This window comes from Jaculus jaculus, chromosome 5, assembly GCF_020740685.1.
Source record: "Jaculus jaculus isolate mJacJac1 chromosome 5, mJacJac1.mat.Y.cur, whole genome shotgun sequence".
In the NCBI taxonomy this organism is placed as follows: Eukaryota; Metazoa; Chordata; class Mammalia; order Rodentia; family Dipodidae; genus Jaculus; species Jaculus jaculus.
Genome location: NC_059106.1, coordinates 39,176,437 through 39,192,910, shown reverse-complemented (window position 1 = coordinate 39,192,910; position 16,474 = coordinate 39,176,437). Strand labels below are relative to the sequence as shown.

Genomic DNA, 16,474 nt, shown 5'->3' with positions numbered 1-16,474 from the left:
CGACCTCCACTGACTCGATTCTGTGATTGACAGACTAATTTGCACCTCTTCCTTGTAGCCATTTTCTAGTAGCCAGAGACAATAATGCACAACCTCAGATTGCTACATGAATGACAATTAAAATAAGGCCCTGTATGAGAGGTGCCCGAGCTCCTCAGATGGGAGGACCACCATTCCTGAGTGGACATCAGTGAGCAGCACTGTCTTGAATCACAACATGTCTGCAAAAGAGACACGTCCATGCTGTCCTAGCAACATAGGAAATGGAACCGGTCCCTTACTGGGGCTCCTGGTCACTTGTAGTCTACCCTATGGAAGGGCTGAGGCAGGTGCCACTCTTCCTTACTGGCCCACGACTTGAATTCAGAGGAGTTCCTTTTCTGCAGGGTCGGCTGACCCTGTGAAGCTACAGGTGAAGAGAGAAGGACCAAAAACCCTGTAAACTCTTCTGGTGTTGAGGTAGAGGAGGTGGCAGACCCAAGTCTCTTGTCCCCTTCAAGGGAGTGAAGAGTTACCAGCAAAACAGTGGCTCAGACCAGGTGGGGGGGGGGGTGGCAGCAGGGAAAGGGCCCAGGTGTGTGTTCACGAAGCCCCGCAGCAGGAGCTTCGGGGACTCAGAACACACACAGACAAAGTCTAAGTATGTTAAAGCATGTATTATAATCACTTTGGGGGCTGGATAGCTGGCCTCGTGGTTAAGGCACTTGCCTGCAAAGTCTAAGGACCCATATTTGACTCTCCAGGTCCCACATAAGCCATATGCAAAAAGTGACTCAAGCACACAAGGTTACATGTGTGTACAAGATGGCACATATGTCTGAAGTTCGATTACAATGGCTGGAGGCCCTGGCACACCAGTACTTGCTCTCTCACATACACACACACACATTTTTAAAAAGCCAGTCTGTTGGGCTTGCCTCAAAAAAAAAAAAAAAATCATGCAGAAGACGTGGCGGAAAGAATGTAAGAGCCAAAGGAAGGGTAGGACTCCTTACAACGTGCTCCCTCCAGACATAAAATGGCCTGGATATCCATGACCTCATAGTGCCTGACACTACCTACACAAGATCATCATAAGAGGAGGAAAAGATCATGACATCAAAAGAGAGACTGATTGAGAAGGGGAGGGAATATGATGGAGAATGGAATTTCAAAGAGGAAAGTGGGGGGTGAGAGTATTACCATGGGCTATTTTTTATAATAATGGAAAATGTTAATAAAAATTGAGAAAAAGAAAAAAGAAATCACCGTGGGCCAAGGCAATAGCTCTGCAGTTAAAGGCACTCACAAAGCCTGCTAGCCCAGATGATTCCCCAGTACTCACATAAAGCCAGATGCGCAAAGTGACACACATGTCTGAAATCTGTAGCAACAAGAGGCCCTGGCATGCCATCCATTTGTATTCTCTCTCTGCTAGCAAATAATTTTTCTTTAAAATCACTGATTGTGAACACTCCAGGTGTTTTGCCTAGGTTGTCTGCCAGCATTTAACTAGTCATCTGCAATGGACATAACTTTTTTTTGGTTTTTGGTTTTCCAAGGTAGGGTTTTCACTCTAGCTCAGGCTGACCTGGAATTCACAATGTAGTCTCAGGGTGGCCTCAAACTCATGGTGATCTTCCTACCTCTGCCTCCCAAGTGCTGGAATTAAAGGCGTGCGCCACCACGCCCAGATGAACATAACTTCTTAGGAACAATTCTAACATGTTTTCAGAGAAATATATGCAAGCACCTGAGCAGTCTGGGGCATCAGCATATCAGTCATGTAAGCCATTCCCTCCTGTCACAGTAGTATTTTCCCACCTTTTGACACACACTGTTGGGCCCTAATACCAGTCTCAGGCTCTCAACTCACACCCAGGACTGAGAAACAGTGACTACAGCCAAAGGACACAGACCAGAGGAAGTGAGCCACTACAAAAGGGGCATGGTGTGGGGTCCAGCAGGAACAGGAGTGAGTTCTCACACATTTTCCCGGTGGAGTCACATGAAGGCCTCTTTACCCCCTAAGACAATGGGTGGGACATGCAGACCAGCCTTGGTCCTGGGCACCTCACTGAGGACCTGGCTGTTCACACTCCAGCCCTTCCACCAAGTCAAACTGACAGGCAGCTCAGAACCTTGGAAAGACAGAACTCAATTAGTAGGGCACTCAGGGCTCTAGATCTTACAGAAACTAGCTTCCTGGGGACTGAGGAAATGGTTCAGCAGTTTAAAGCATAGGTTTGCAAAGCCTGCCAGCCACCCATATAAAGTCAGGATTTTTTTGCAGCAGAAACCAGCTTCCTGAAGACAGGTCCTTTCCATTCCAGGACCCTCTCAATAGGTCTGCCTTGCTTAGGAATTAAAACCTACCCCTTACCTGCCTTAGTCCACAGCACAGTTCACAGCAGCTGGTCTGGCTTCTAAACGCTTTGCTCATTGTCCTTCAGCTATAGTGGCCCTTTCTGGAGACAAGAGCCTGCCTCTCCTGGCCCCTCACCTTTGAGTGGCTACCTGTAGTGTCAGCTCCTCCCAGAGCCTGGAGTTGGGTTCACTACAGTCTGACTGAACAGAACTTGAAACTGATAAGTGGAGGCTCACCAGTCACCCTTCCCTTCCCAGCACATCATGCTGAAACCCAGCTCTATCTGTGGTCCCTCATTCTCAGCTCCTAGGATTTTTGCCATGAGATAAATGGACATGGCTGTAACCTACTACAGGACAGCTCTATAGGGCCAGCCCATTCCCAGACTCCTCCCCTGCATGCCAGACCTGTAGCATCTTGGGACTGTCCAGATCAAGCCTGAGCTTTGTCCCTTGGGAAGCAATATGGCCTTCAAAGCTGGGGTATAGAACTCAGGGCAAGTGCCTCTCAGAGTCCCTGGACTGAAGTGCAAGAGACATGTGCAGTTGAGACCAGCTTACAGATGACAGGCTTTTGTTGTCCCTTATCTGTGGATATGCACTGTATGTCTCGGGCACACTGCTGACAGCACACTGAACCTGTGTCACTTCAGTTTTCTGGGGTTCACTGTCTAGATTTTACGGGGGAGGGAAAGACTGGATAAAAGCTCCTGTCTGGGACACTTCTGTGAACCAATCACCCTGACCAGCCAAAGGTGAGAAGCAACCAAAACATGACCATCCAAATCACCCCCAGGTGCTCTACACAGATGGACCAAGTCTTGGTTTCTGTGTCCCACCTGCTGCAGAAATGCAACCTCTGATCAGGAAGGGCAAAGGACTCCCAACCAGGTACACTGTTAGGGGAGGAGACAACCTAAAGTAAAGCTTCAGAGAGCCTATCCTAGACAACAGGACATGTGGTGGGGAGAAAGTGGCTGTGCTCTGCATGTCTGGGTGTTTGAGGCACAAGAACAGCCTTGGGAAGCGGATGGAGAGAGATGGACCCAGGCTGGGCATGGTGGCGCGCACCTCTAATCCCAGCACTCGGGAAGCAGTGGTAGGAGGATCGTCATGAGTTCAAGGCCACCCCAAGACTACATGGTGAATTCCAAGTCAGCCTGGGCTAGAGCGAGACCCTACCTCAAAAACAAACAAAAGAGAGATGGACCCAGTGTGACTGCTGAGGCTCCCCCAGCCAGCTCATGCTATGGCAGCTCATTTTAGGGAAGACAGATGCTAGCAATTCCTAGAAGCTTTAGAGCCCTGTCCTACACGTCCCCAGTTTCATCATTCTCCATTAATGAGCCCTTTTTTGACATGTCTGTTTCAGAAACTCTTTATTGCCTTTCCTGATTGCATAATAAATGTAAAAAAATACAAATATTACAAAATGTATGACTTTAAAAATGTTACAAAAGGCTTAGTTTTAAAAAATCAAGTTATTACAATATACATGATATAGGAAGTTAGTAATCCAATCCCACCACTGCAGAGTCCCCAGGACTACTGCTGTTCAATTTGATGTTTCCTCCCAGATGGTTTCTGTACACAAGGCAACACACATTTACAAAACCTAGTGTGCTGGGCGCCTGTAATGCCAACACTTGGGATAATGACAGAGTTCAAGGCCAGCCTGAGCTACGTAATGAGACCCCATCTCAAAAAAAGGGGGAGTGCATACTCTGCATAGCTAAGCCATCTGTGCATTTACATTTCTGCACATAAATGCTTAATCCACAAATGCTTAAAACTGCTACAGTTGTGCATTACTTACACGTATTAGATTTAGTCATAAAAATGATAGCCATGTTTAAACCTATAAAAACTGCAACTTTTGGTGGTTCAGCATAATGCCACAGTTCCCACCAAGAGACCTTTGGAAGGTTTCTTTTTGCCATTTTGAACAAAACAGCAATGAATGCCCTGGATTTCTTTTAAGAAATGCAAACATTTTTACCCCAGAAGCACCACATCTCTCTCTGGCTTTGAAAAGTTCAGAAATAGCTGCCATGTGTAATGGAAGTAGAGACCAGAGAGCTGAGGCAGCACCCTTATGCCAGAGGATCCCTGAGAACAGAGGAGCTGTCTTTCTGCAAGAACTTGCAAATGTCCAGCAAGCTTCCCTGGAAGCAAGGCTGTGAAACGACTTGGGTATGCAAAAAGCAGGCATGTAGAAAATTCCTTAGAGTGTCTTCCAGGCTGTTGGAGGACACTCAGGTGTGCTGAAGGCAGATGTGTAGAAAGGTTTTAAAGCATCTTCTAGGGACTACTGGAGTGACAGAACAAAACCACAGCACCTGTTATCATCCTAGTTGGGCCCCACAGAAGATGCAGTGCACAGGTTATTGATGTTTTGGAGCAGGCCGCTGCCTCTTACATGCAGTCCGGGGTCTGTAGATCCTGCTACGATCACACTGGAGCTTGTGTGTGGTTTTTTTGTGGCAGGCAATGTGCACCAGTTTCAGGTTCTCTGAAGTAAAAAGAAGCCTGTAGAAATATTCCCAGTTCACCTCTCTCCCGCCCTGCTCTTGGATTGCTTCAGCCAGGGTAGGCACAACGGAGCGTTTCTTCTCTATTCTGCAAAGTTGGAGATAGTCCCTCTATTGTCATGAGGCCACCGACCACAGGGTGCTGCCCCTGTTTCCCACTGGCCAACAGACACATCTGCTCATTTGGAGAACCGTGGGGAAAACAAGACACAGAACTAAAAGGATAGGTCTACGCTTACACCCAGGTATACATCTTTCTCAAAGAGGAGAGAAAAATCTCAAATCTCCATCAAAAAGACAGTGGGGGCACTGGAGAAATGGTTTAGTAGTCAAGGTGCTTGTTTGCAAAGCCTAAGGACCCAGGTTCAGTTCCCCAGTACCCGCATAAGCCAGATGTACAAGGTAATGTATACAGTGGTTAGAGGCCCTGGTGTGCCCATCCTCTCTCACTGACCCTCTCTCCCTCTTCCGCCTCCCCTCTATTGAATAAACTAAAAAAAAAAAAAAAAATAGTACAGTGGGGTTGGGGAAATGACTCAATAGGTCAAGTACTTGCTATGTTCAGATCCCCAGCACCTACATAAAAGCAGGGCATGGTGGCACATGCCTATAATCACAGCACTAGGGAGGCAGAGACAGTGAAGGGCTGAACTGGTGAGCTCCAGGCTCAGTGAGAGAGACTGACTCAAAGAATAAGGTGAAGCGTAAGACACCAGATGTAGACCGCTAGCCTCCACAAGTACATGAATACACATGCACCTACACATGGACATATACACATGCACACACATATATGTACACGCCAAAAACCAAAAATTTTGAAAAGGCATAAAGTGTTTGACAGCAGACATCGCATGAGCTGATAGGATGCTCTTCCCTCCAGCAAGCACTGGAGAGTTTAAACACCTGAGTCCCCAGAACTCAATGTGAGTCACTTACCACTCACTCACCAGCAAAAGCTGGGTAGATATTTTCAAGGGGGAGTTCACCCTCAGACCCTCCTTAAAGAAGCACTAGGTTCACTCATCAACCAACCTGAAGCAAGATCAGCAAGGTGCACAAAGTTCAGTGAGCAAGAAAGGTCATGATAAACCTATGTGCACTGGTCATACAAACACACAGGGCTAAGCCAGGTGGGATAATAACCCTAAAAACAGCATTGGGAAGCATTACAATTTGCTTGCTTTTTGAGTCTTAAATAAGCACATATATATGTGGCTTTAATCTACAAAATCTATTTTTTTTTTGAGACAGGGTCTGTGTGGCCCATATCCTCATAATCCCTCTGCCTAAGGTTTCCAAGTGCTGAGATTACAGGTGTGCATCACCACACCTGGCTCAAATCTAGTTTCCGCAATTGTGGGCAGTTCTAGAGAATTAACCAAGTACCTTGCATATGCCAGGCAAACCTTACCATGAAGCTCTGTGGGGGCGGGGGGAGGAGAGGGAGTGTTACGGCAGAGTCTCACTACGTTGCCCAGGCAGGCTTTGAGGTGGAGACCCTCCTACCTGCCCTCCCAAATAGCTGGGATTACAGGCATGTGCCAGCATGCCTTCTGCTGTCACCACCTGTACCTGTCCTAGGCTGGTCCACTTCACTTTTTTTTTTTTCAGTGCTAGGAATGAAACTCACAGGCACACACATTAGGCAAGATTTCTTCCACTGTGCCACACCACACCCCCACCCTACTTTCCCATGCTGGTTGTATCCCCAGTCACATCTCCAGCCATGATGAGTCATGACGAGATCAAAACAGATATTCAGCCTGGAGCAGCAAGAGTCATCTGTGGATACTCAGCATATGAGATACTTACACAGCTGTGACACCATCTGCTAGCCCTGACCTCCCACACTATACCCACCAGAGCGCCCACCTTCCTGGCTCCTCTAGTGCAAGCACACAGCCTCTGATGGCCCAGCACTGGGCCATGAGGAGCCAGGCCACTGCCCACTGGTGGGGCTGAGGGGCAGAGATTGGCACAGCATTGGGCACCTGAAGGAAGGCAACAGGGCACATCTGTTTTGAGATCTTTCCCAACGCCCTTTCTACAGGCACAGGCACATGGAGTTGTGTCCCTGAGCCAGAACCACACAAATGTGGCACAGGAAGATGCCTCAGCAGGGGTGGAACCCTGGACAGCTACTCTTCTGGCCTGTAAATTGGGTTTCACAAAAGGTGGTCACTTACATGTGGTCCAGGTTCCACGTGCTAAAGAGGATCCGGCTCTCTCTGTTGCCATAGGGGTTGATGGAGTGCTTGGACAAGCAACTCTCCAGGTCAAAGGGGCCCTGCAGTGGCCAAGGACAAAAGAGGCTAGGATGAGCTCTTCACTGCTTTCCCCCTGGCAAGCAGGGCAGTCAGTCTCTGAAATGTTGTTTGAGCCATGCATGTTGACAAAATTTATAATCCTAATACTTGGGAGCCTGAAACAAGGGGATCGAAATTTAAGGCCAGCCTGTGCTACATGGTGAATTTCAGGGCTCATCTCAGTTACATAATGAGATCCTAGTTTCAAAAACCCCAAGTAGGGCTGGAGAGATGGCTTAGCAGTTAAGGTGCTTGCCTGCATAGCTGAAGGATCTAAGTTCAGTTCTCAGGACCCATGTAAGCCAGATGCACAAGGTGGTGCCTGAGTCTACATTTCATTTGCAGGAGCTGGAGGCCCTGGCACACCTATTCTCTCTACCTTTCTCTCTCTCCCTCTCCCTCTCTCTCTCCCAAATAAATAAAATATTTTTTAAAAATACCTGAGCTGGAAAGATGGCTTAGTGGTTAAGGCACTTGCCTGTGAAGCCTAAGGACCCACGTTCAACACCCCAGATCCCATGTAAGGTGACACAAGTGCAAGGTCGTGCATGTGGCATAAGGGGCACACACGTCTGGGCTTCAAGTCCAGTGACTGGAGGCCCTGGCATGCCAATTCAACCTCTGTCTCTCTCTCTCTCTCATAAAAGCAAGGGCCATCACAAGATGAAAGAAAAAAAGTTGGTTGATGTTTAGGGAAGATTAAGAATTCTATCTTTTGTGGGGCATGGTGGTGCACACTTTTATTCCCAGTACTTGGGAGGCAGAGGCAGAAGGATCACTATGAGTTCAAGGCGAGCCTGAGAGTACATAGTGAATTCCAGGTCATCCTGGGCTAGGGCAAGACCCTACCTCACAAAAACAAACAAACCAAAAAAAAAAAAAAAGGAAAGAATTCTGTCTTTGAAACTGTATTCCCTTCCCCTCTATTACTCCTAATTTTATACTCTGAGTTTCCAAAGGGGGTAAGCTATTGCTTGTCACTGTTACTAAAGAAATTCCTTTCTGAAGCACCTCCACCTCTCCACACCAGAGCAGCAGACATGTTATTTCCAAAATACTCCATGACCTGTGATGACACCCATCATGTCCCCACAATTACACATTATCATCCCCACCTTCACCCCGACTTTGAATAACTTGCAGTTGAATATCCTCTCTGCCTTGCCACTGGAGGGCCAAGCTCAGCAGTCCGCAGGACAAAGGACACCTGCTCACCTGGCAGGAGAACCAGCCCTCCGGTGTGCAGAGCCGGGCACCGGCCTCCGCCCCTCTGTCGAAATAGCTGCCATTGTACTGCACAGCCTTGAGCTTCTGGCACATGGAGCCAAGGATCCGCACGTATTCCTCCCGCACCTTTACATCCACCACAGAGGCATGGGCACTCACCTGTGAGAAGAAGAAATAATTAAGCCCACCATTAAAAACTTTCTATATTCAAAGAATGAGAAAGTATTGTTGTAATATTTTACACACACAATGGAGGCAATACTGAGTGACTCCTATCATGCTTCTCCTCTTCAGTATGAGTGGACCCACATTATCTCCTGTCAACTCATTATGTTTATTATGGGACCCATCACAGGCAGGAAACACCTTAAGATGCCAACACCTGCAACAAACTGCTTTGGTAAGACACAAATCTTCAATGTTCATTTCATGCACTACCTTGGGATTTTCCTTTTCTATTTTGAGATTAATCAAGCTATCCTGTTGTTTTTTTCTTTGGGAGGAGTAGACAGACTGCAAGGTAGCCAAGAAGGGCAAGTACACCAAGGAAAGGCAATAATCAAAGTCATTCTGAAACTATGAGCTGGGTGAACCTGATAATGCCTTCTGGGATGGGCAGCTGCTTGAGGTAGGTGAGAAGCTGCACGTTCACAGGCCATGCTCTGCGGGACCCATGTTGCTCCCTGGCCAGGGCTCACCCTGACTGCCACACTTGGGTCACAGTGGATGCAGGCCACCATCAGCTAGCTTGGCCCCTATTCTTTCTGTCTGTCTCTCTCTCATCTCTCCCTCCTAAAATGAATAATTTTTTTTATTTTTTTTTATTTTTGTTTTTATTTGTTTGCAAGCTGAGACAGAGAATGGGCCTGTCATGGCCTCTAGCCTACTGGGAATTGAACCCAGCTGATTAGGCTTTGAAGGCAAGCACCTTAATCACTGAGCCATCTCTCCAGCCCTCAATTAAAAAAAGAGGGCTGGAGAGATGGCTGAGTGGTTAAGTGCTTGCCTGTGAAGCTTAAGGACTCTGGTTTGAGGCTCGATTTCCCAGGACCCACATTAGGCAGATGCACAAGGGGGCACACGTGTCTGGAGTTTGTTTGCAGTGAGTGGCTAGAGGCCCTAGTGTGCCCATTCTCTCTCTCTGCCCCTCCCTCCCTCCCCCCCCCCCTCTCTCTCTCTCTCTCTCTCTCTCTCTCTGTTGCTCTCAAATAAATAAATAAAAATTAAAAAAAGAGGAAGACTGGTATACTCTTAAAACAACAGGAAAAAATCCACACAAAAAGAAGGGGAAGAGGCTTAGGATGAGGCCTCACTTCAGTCAAAAGACATAGCCCAGAAGATTCTAATGCCTGCTAGAAGACAGAGGTCAGAGATAACAGTAACAATGCAAGACAGAGTAGGACAAGGTAAGACAGAACAATGGCCCTCTGCTCACTTATCGATGCGAGAGAGAGCAGACACAAGGTGAGACAGGGGTATGAAGACCCTCTGCTAATCAAGAGATGAGTGCCAAGAGATGCACAGCAACCTACCAGTTGCACCTGGACCCAGAGCCCACCCAGTATTTCTGGCCTGAATATGGCCTTACCTCTCTCAGGTAACCCCGGATCCGGCTCTCACAGCTGTATCTCAGGTAGGCAGACTTATTCTTGAATCGGGACTCCAAGCCTGCAAGGATGGAGAACCCCAGGGTCTTCAGGCAAACTAGAGAGAGCCTCTTAGTCTGTTTTTTGCTCAGCTCAGGTGCTAAGCAGAACAGGATGGGGGTCAGACTGCTTCACCTGCACAAACACCTGATACAGTGTGGGGTCTCTGTGTGTTTGTTTTTTTTTATTATTTATTTATTTATTTGAGAGCGACAGACACAGAGAGAAAGACAGATAGAGGGAGAGAGAGAGAGAATGGGCGAGCCAGGGCTTCCAGCCTCTGCAAACGAACTCCAGACGCATGCGCCCCTTTGTGCATCTGGCTAACGTGGGACCTGGGGAACCGAGCCTCGAACCGGGGTCCTTAGGCTTCACAGGCAAGCGCTTAACCACTAAGCCATCTCTCCAGCCCTGTGTGTTTGTTTTTGAAACATTGCAAACATCACCAAGGGGCTTCTTGGCTGGCTAGCCCTTAAGCCCGCCTTTTCCATGAGATTGCAACCTCCCTAGGTCACCTCCAGCTGATCTCAAAGGCCAGTCCAAAATGTGGCAGACACTTGTGTCCCTCCATGGATGAGTGGATAAACAAAATGTGCTCCATCCATACAATGGAGCATCATCCCTAAAAAAGAAAAGCATTCTGACCCCAGCTACCACAGATAAACATGGAGGACAGTACAAGACAGGCCATCAGAGAAAAGCAAATACTGTGATTCCACTCACAGGAGATACCTCAAGCTGTCACATTAATAAAGGGTGAAAGAGGAAGGAGGGGTGTTGGGCTGAGAAGCCCCCAAGCCTTGAATTATCACATTTCTAGAGCTGGAAAGTGGGAAAGGGGTGTTGGGCTTGGGGAAGTGGGGGAAAAGCCTCAGCTATACCAGTTGAAGAGTTCTGTAGGCACATGGCAATGACAGTGGCAAGACAAGGTACATGGCAGGTGCTGCTAATATGCACACCAGGCTTTGAACCCATGGATTTAGTCCATCACTGCACTTGTAGGATAAAGACACCCGTAATGTGCAGGCTGTTTTTCTTATCACTCCCTAATCAGAACAGTACAACCACTCACACAGCACTGGCACTGTATTAGGGCTCCTCAGTACCCTAGAGAGGGTGTGAAGTGCAGGAAAAGATGTGCAGGGCTCATTCGCACACAGTGTGAACACAGAGCACTACACCACCTTGCACAAGAGACTTGAGTGGCTGTGGGTGTGGATATCTGCAGGGATCCTGGAGCCAGCTCTCCAGGGTTACTGAGAGGACTACACTTAAAAATGGTGAAGAAGCAGCCGGGCATCGTGGCACACGTCTTTAATCCCAGCCCTTGGGAGGCAGAAGTAGGAGGATCACTTTTAGTTCAAGGCCACCCTGAGACTACATAGTGAATTCCAGGTCAGCCTGGGCTAGAGGATTACCATACAAAAAAAAAAAAAAAAAATGGTGAAGATGGCTGGGGACATGGCTCAGTGATTTAAAGGGCTTGCCTGCAAAGCCTGATCACAAGTTCAGTTCCCCAGTTCCCATGTAAAGCCAAATGCACAAAGAGTCACATGCATCTAGAGTTCATATGCAGTGGCAGGAAGCCCTGGCATGCCCATACTCTCTCTTTCCCCCTCCCCGTCTGCCTCTTTCTCTCTGCCTCTCTCAAATAAATAGTTTTTTAAAACATGGTGAAGATGGTAAATTTTTCAAAGAATAATAAACGCACTGGTCTGAGTGTGCCTAGGATGCTGAGCGCACTCGAGTCCTTACTGGGCGCCTTCTCACGGGCCCCTTTTGCTCCAACTCCCACAAGATGCCAGGCCAGTCCTCATTGGGGAGCACTGCCTGTTTCTCCTGTGCCGCTGTTTCTCCTGTGCCACTGCTCAGAGGCAGCCACCCTGCCCTGCCTGCCCCAGGAACCCCTGTCCACGTACCTTCAAACCATGACGGATCCTGCTCCCGGGTCTCAGCAGAGATGTTCTGGCTGACGTGGTGCAGAAGGTCAGCTAGTAGCTTCTGCCTCAATGGGGCCTGTTCACCAGACAGCAGCTGCTTTGCGGCCTGGATGACCCCAGCATGCGGCTCATGAAACACACTGAGGAAGTGATTGATGTCACTCACATCTGCCACGAGCAGGGGAGCAAACAGAAACACATTCAGGCTGCCCTGTCCCTAGAAGAGACTGATCACTGAGAGAGGACACTACAGAATTCAAGACTCTGGGTGTCACCAGTCCTGGATCTCCACTAGTGTGACACTAATCCACTCCTCTTCCACCTCATGTCAGGGCATGGCAGGTGTGTGGGGGGGGGGGGGTCAAGAGGTACTTTTTTTTTCAAGGTAGTGTCTCACTCTAGACCAGATTGACTTGGAACTCATTCTGTAGTCCCAAGCTGTCCTCAAACTCACAGCAATCCTCCTACCTCTCCCTTCCAGGAGCTGAGATTAAAGGCATGCATCACCATGACTAGCTTAACAAAATGTACTTTAGAGGAAACTACCACCCAACATATATTTTCTTCCACTGGCCTTGTCTCCTCCAAACTAAGTTGCCTCCTTTGGCCTTCCTTGGGAACCCATTTTCAGGCCTTCCATTCGCTCTCCAGGTTCACCCCAGGCACCTTTCTACAAACGCCTGCAGCAGAAACCTCTCCCAGCGAGCACAATGCCAAGTGAGTCCACTCTACCCGGACAAGCTCTCCCAGCGAGCACAATGCCAACTGAGTCCACTCTACCCGGGCAAGCTCTCCCAGCGAGCACAATGCCAACTGAGTCCACTCTACCCGGGCAAGCTCTCCCAGCGAGCACAATGCCAAGTGAGTCCACTCTACCCGGGCAAGCTCTCCCAGTAAGCACAATGCCAAGTGAGTCCACTCTACCCAGGCAAACTCTAAGACCAATGCCAAATAAACACAGTTTACTGCGGATATTAACCAAATATGAGCAAACAATTTGTTAACACATAAAAAGCACAGTCCACAGCCAATTGGGGATGCAAGCCTGATCCAATAACCAATCAATGAGGCCACCACATTAATAAACTAAAGAAAGCCGCGTGATCATACCAATTGAGGTAGGAAAATGCAGAACTGGGGAGTTGGACTTGGTAAGAAATTCCTAGACTCAAAGCAAAACACAAGCATTGAAGAAAAATGACAAACCAAGGGCTGGAGAGATGGCTTGGCGGTTAAGCACTTGCTTGTAAAGCCTAAAGACCCCCGTTCAACCCACGTTAGTCAGATGCACAAGGGGACGCACGTGTCTGGAGTTCATTTGCAGTGGCTGGAGGCCCAGGCGCGCCCATTCTCTCTCTGTCTGCCTCTTTCTCTGTCTGTTCACTCTCAAATAAATAAATGAACAAAAAAACATTTTTTTTTAAAAAATGGCAAACCAGACTTAATCAAAATCAGAGCCTTTTGAAGCCAGGTGTGGTGGGCATGCTTGTAATCTCAGCACTTGGAAGTGGAGACAGGGGGATCAGGAGTTCTAGGTCAGCCCCAACTACAGAATAGATTGGAGGCCAGTGTGGGATGCATGAGTGTGATAGTTTGAATGGATGTCCCCCGACAGATTCAGGACTTTTATTCAAGCCTGTAACTTGGATTTCCAGCCTATGGCTGGAAGAGATGTCACTGTGGTCCAATACCAAATCAGTGAGGCCACCGTATAAATAAACTAAAGAAGGCCACATGATCATACCCAACTGAGGTAGGAAAATGCAGATCCTAGGGTCCAGCCCTAAGGCATGTTTAGGCACATCATCACCCACTTTATATGTACTGGTCCAAATTTTAGTATATACACAGGCTCAACTAGCTCCAGTCAATACTAGCATTACATTCATCACCTCAAAAAGCCCCACTAGCCACCCCCTCCTCCCATCTCAATCCCCAGCCCTAAGCAGCTCTGCACAGTTCATGTGGATGGAAACACACTGTGTGGCCCTCTGCAGCTGCCTCCTTCAATATGCATGTTCCCAAGGTTTAGCCCACAGTGCCTCCTTTTACTACACAGGTAAGAGTTCAACTATTCCTCTATCTTGTAGGTCATCTTTTTACCTTGTGGATGAGGTCCTTTGAAGCACATTTTTTTGGGGGGGGGAGGAGAGGTTTTCACACAATTTTTAATTTTTTTGTTTTGTTTTTTCAAGGTAGGGTCTCACTCTAGCCCAGGCTGACCTGGAATTTACTATGTAGTCCCAAGCCAGCTCACAGAGATCCTCCTACCTCTACCTCCCAAGTACTAAAATTAAAGGTGTGTGCCACCATGCCTGACATAGCTTTTAATTTTGATGAAGTCCAATTTGCCTATTTGTTTGTCCATGCTCTGGGTGTCACATCTAAGAACCTTTTGATCCCCTTGCCTCTAAGCATTTTAAATTTTTAGTTCTTACATTTATACCTTGGATCCACTTTGAGTTGGTTTTTCATTGAGAAGAAGGATACAACTTCATCCTTTTTCTCGTGAATACCTAGTTGTCTCAGCACTGTTTGTTGAAGAGCCCATTCCTTTCACCCATGGAATGGACTTAACACCCTTGTCAAAATCAGGTTACCATAATCTTGGTAAATTTTAAAATCAGGAAGTGCAGCTCTTCCTCCCATGTTCTATCTGTTGCCTCATCTAATTCCATGTGAATCAGGGATTCAGTGAACATGTTGAGTTCTATAAAGAAGCCAGCAGTATCCTGACACACTGAGCTGAGCACAGGTCAGTGTGGAGAGTGCTGCCGCCTTTACAGTGGTTAGTATTCTGATCCAAGAGCCTCGGAAGCTTATCCATTTACTCAGATCTTAAATTATCGTCAACAATTTTTTTGTGACGAGTATTGTGGAATGTGTGTGGGGTATGCACATGTGTGTCAATGCACGTGCCTCGCACATGGCTGCAGAGGTCAGAGGGTTTCAGTTATCCTCCTCCATTGTTCTTATGCCTTATTTCTTTGAGACAGAATCTCTCACTGAACTAGGAGCTGCCCTTTTTTTGTGGTTAGACTGGCTGATCAGTGAGCCCTGGCAATCCTCCCATCACCCCCCACCTCAGCACTAATGTTATAGGCATGCCCAGATTTTTACATGGGGCACGTGCGTCTGAATTTGTTTGCAGTGGCTAGAGGTCCCAGCGTGCCCATTCTCACGCTGTCTCTCACTGCCTCCCACCCCTCTCTCTGTAATAAATAAATAAAACTAAATCTTAGAAAGAACCATCTGTCAAATCAAGAGCCCCAATACAGCAGCCCCCAACATGAGCTCCAGGACGGTGTTTCAGCACACTCCAGTGGAGAAAAGCCCTGAGCAGAAGTGAGCTGAGCCCTGCCCTGCCCTGCCTAGCACAGCCTAGCAGCACTTAAAAGATGCAAATGAAAACTGGACCCTTGAGCAAAAAACCCTGGCATTTCAGAGCTCTGACAGCAGGGGGCTTCACCACAAGCTCAAATCCCCAGACTGTACAAAGCAGGTTGGGTCCCACCCATCTCCAGGGAGTTCCCACTTACAGCCCTGCCAGGTCTGACCAGCGGCGAGCAGCAGGACCTCGGCATCATCAGGGAGGCAGGGAAAGTAGTCTTCAGTCACCTCCGTGCCATCCTCATACAGGCACAGCCGGGAGCCGGGCACCGGGAGCTGGGGACCAACAGGTGATCAAGCTTACACGCTGGGGCCAGCTGCGGTCTGCAGGCCGAAAGACCGCAGGAGCCAGCTAGCTGTTCAGCACCCCTGCTCGGAGCGCCGCCAGCTGCGCATACGCTGGAAACTGGTGACGTGGCCTCCGAGATCTGTCAAGTGGAGACTGCGGATGCGCCTTGAGCTTCGGGGCGCTGAGTGCGACCCTGTTCGGAGCCCTAAGCACACGTAGAAGGAGCTGCAGTAGACGGAGCCCCTGAATCGCGCGTTTAAGGCATCCCCGCCGGGCGCGCGCAGGGCTAACCCCACTGCAAGGAGCAAGGAGGTGGCAGGGATTGCCCTACCACAGTGCCCACGCCTTCCCTGTGCAGAGCGGAAGCAGTGACACAGCCAAAGGAAAGTGTCGCGTGACCTACAGCCTTCGTCCATCCCACCCGAGTCCCAAACCGCGCTCCGCGAGCAGCCCTGCAGCTACCGGGACCCCGGGGCAAACCTGAAAGCGGAGGCACCCCTTGCGCAGCAGCTCCTGGCAGCTCCGGCCCGCTACACCGAATTTGCGCGCGCTGTGGAGGGCGCGCAGCCTGACGGTCTTGAGCTGGCGGAGCGCAGCGCACATCCCGGCGCGTGTCGGCAGCAGAATCTGCACACACAGCACAGAGTGCACCCGGAACGCTTTTGTGCGCAGGCGCGGTCCGGAACGCTCTCTTTCCTAGTGTTCAGTCGCTGCCCGGAACATCCAATAAGCTGCTCATCCACGTCTGGAGTCGAGGCCTGCGTCCGTGCGCTGGCGCGGTCCCGAACGTTCTCTT

The 16,474-nt window shown here is 48.8% G+C and overlaps 1 protein-coding gene across 3 annotated transcripts; it reads right to left on the bottom strand.

Annotated features, from left to right (window-relative positions):
- Nucleotides 1–3,708: 3,708 nt before the first annotated feature.
- Dffb (DNA fragmentation factor subunit beta) lies at nucleotides 3,709–16,430 on the bottom strand. 3 transcript variants are annotated; one of them, XM_045151082.1, is made up of 7 exons: nucleotides 16,159–16,429; nucleotides 15,539–15,665; nucleotides 11,979–12,167; nucleotides 10,002–10,081; nucleotides 8,402–8,572; nucleotides 7,067–7,167; nucleotides 3,709–4,858 (listed from the first exon to the last, which is right to left on the bottom strand). In XM_045151082.1, the coding sequence occupies exons 1-7, from the start codon at nucleotides 16,279–16,281 to the stop codon at nucleotides 4,798–4,800; spliced, it is 852 nt and encodes a 283-aa protein (XP_045007017.1). In that variant the 5' UTR covers nucleotides 16,282–16,429; the 3' UTR covers nucleotides 3,709–4,797. The 3 variants fall into 3 exon arrangements, with proteins under 3 accessions (XP_045007017.1, XP_004657462.2, XP_045007018.1); XM_004657405.2 differs by having other exon boundaries at nucleotides 3,709–4,965; nucleotides 16,159–16,423; XM_045151083.1 differs by lacking the exon at nucleotides 3,709–4,858 and adding an exon at nucleotides 4,935–5,052 and having other exon boundaries at nucleotides 16,159–16,430.
- Nucleotides 16,431–16,474: the final 44 nt, after the last annotated feature.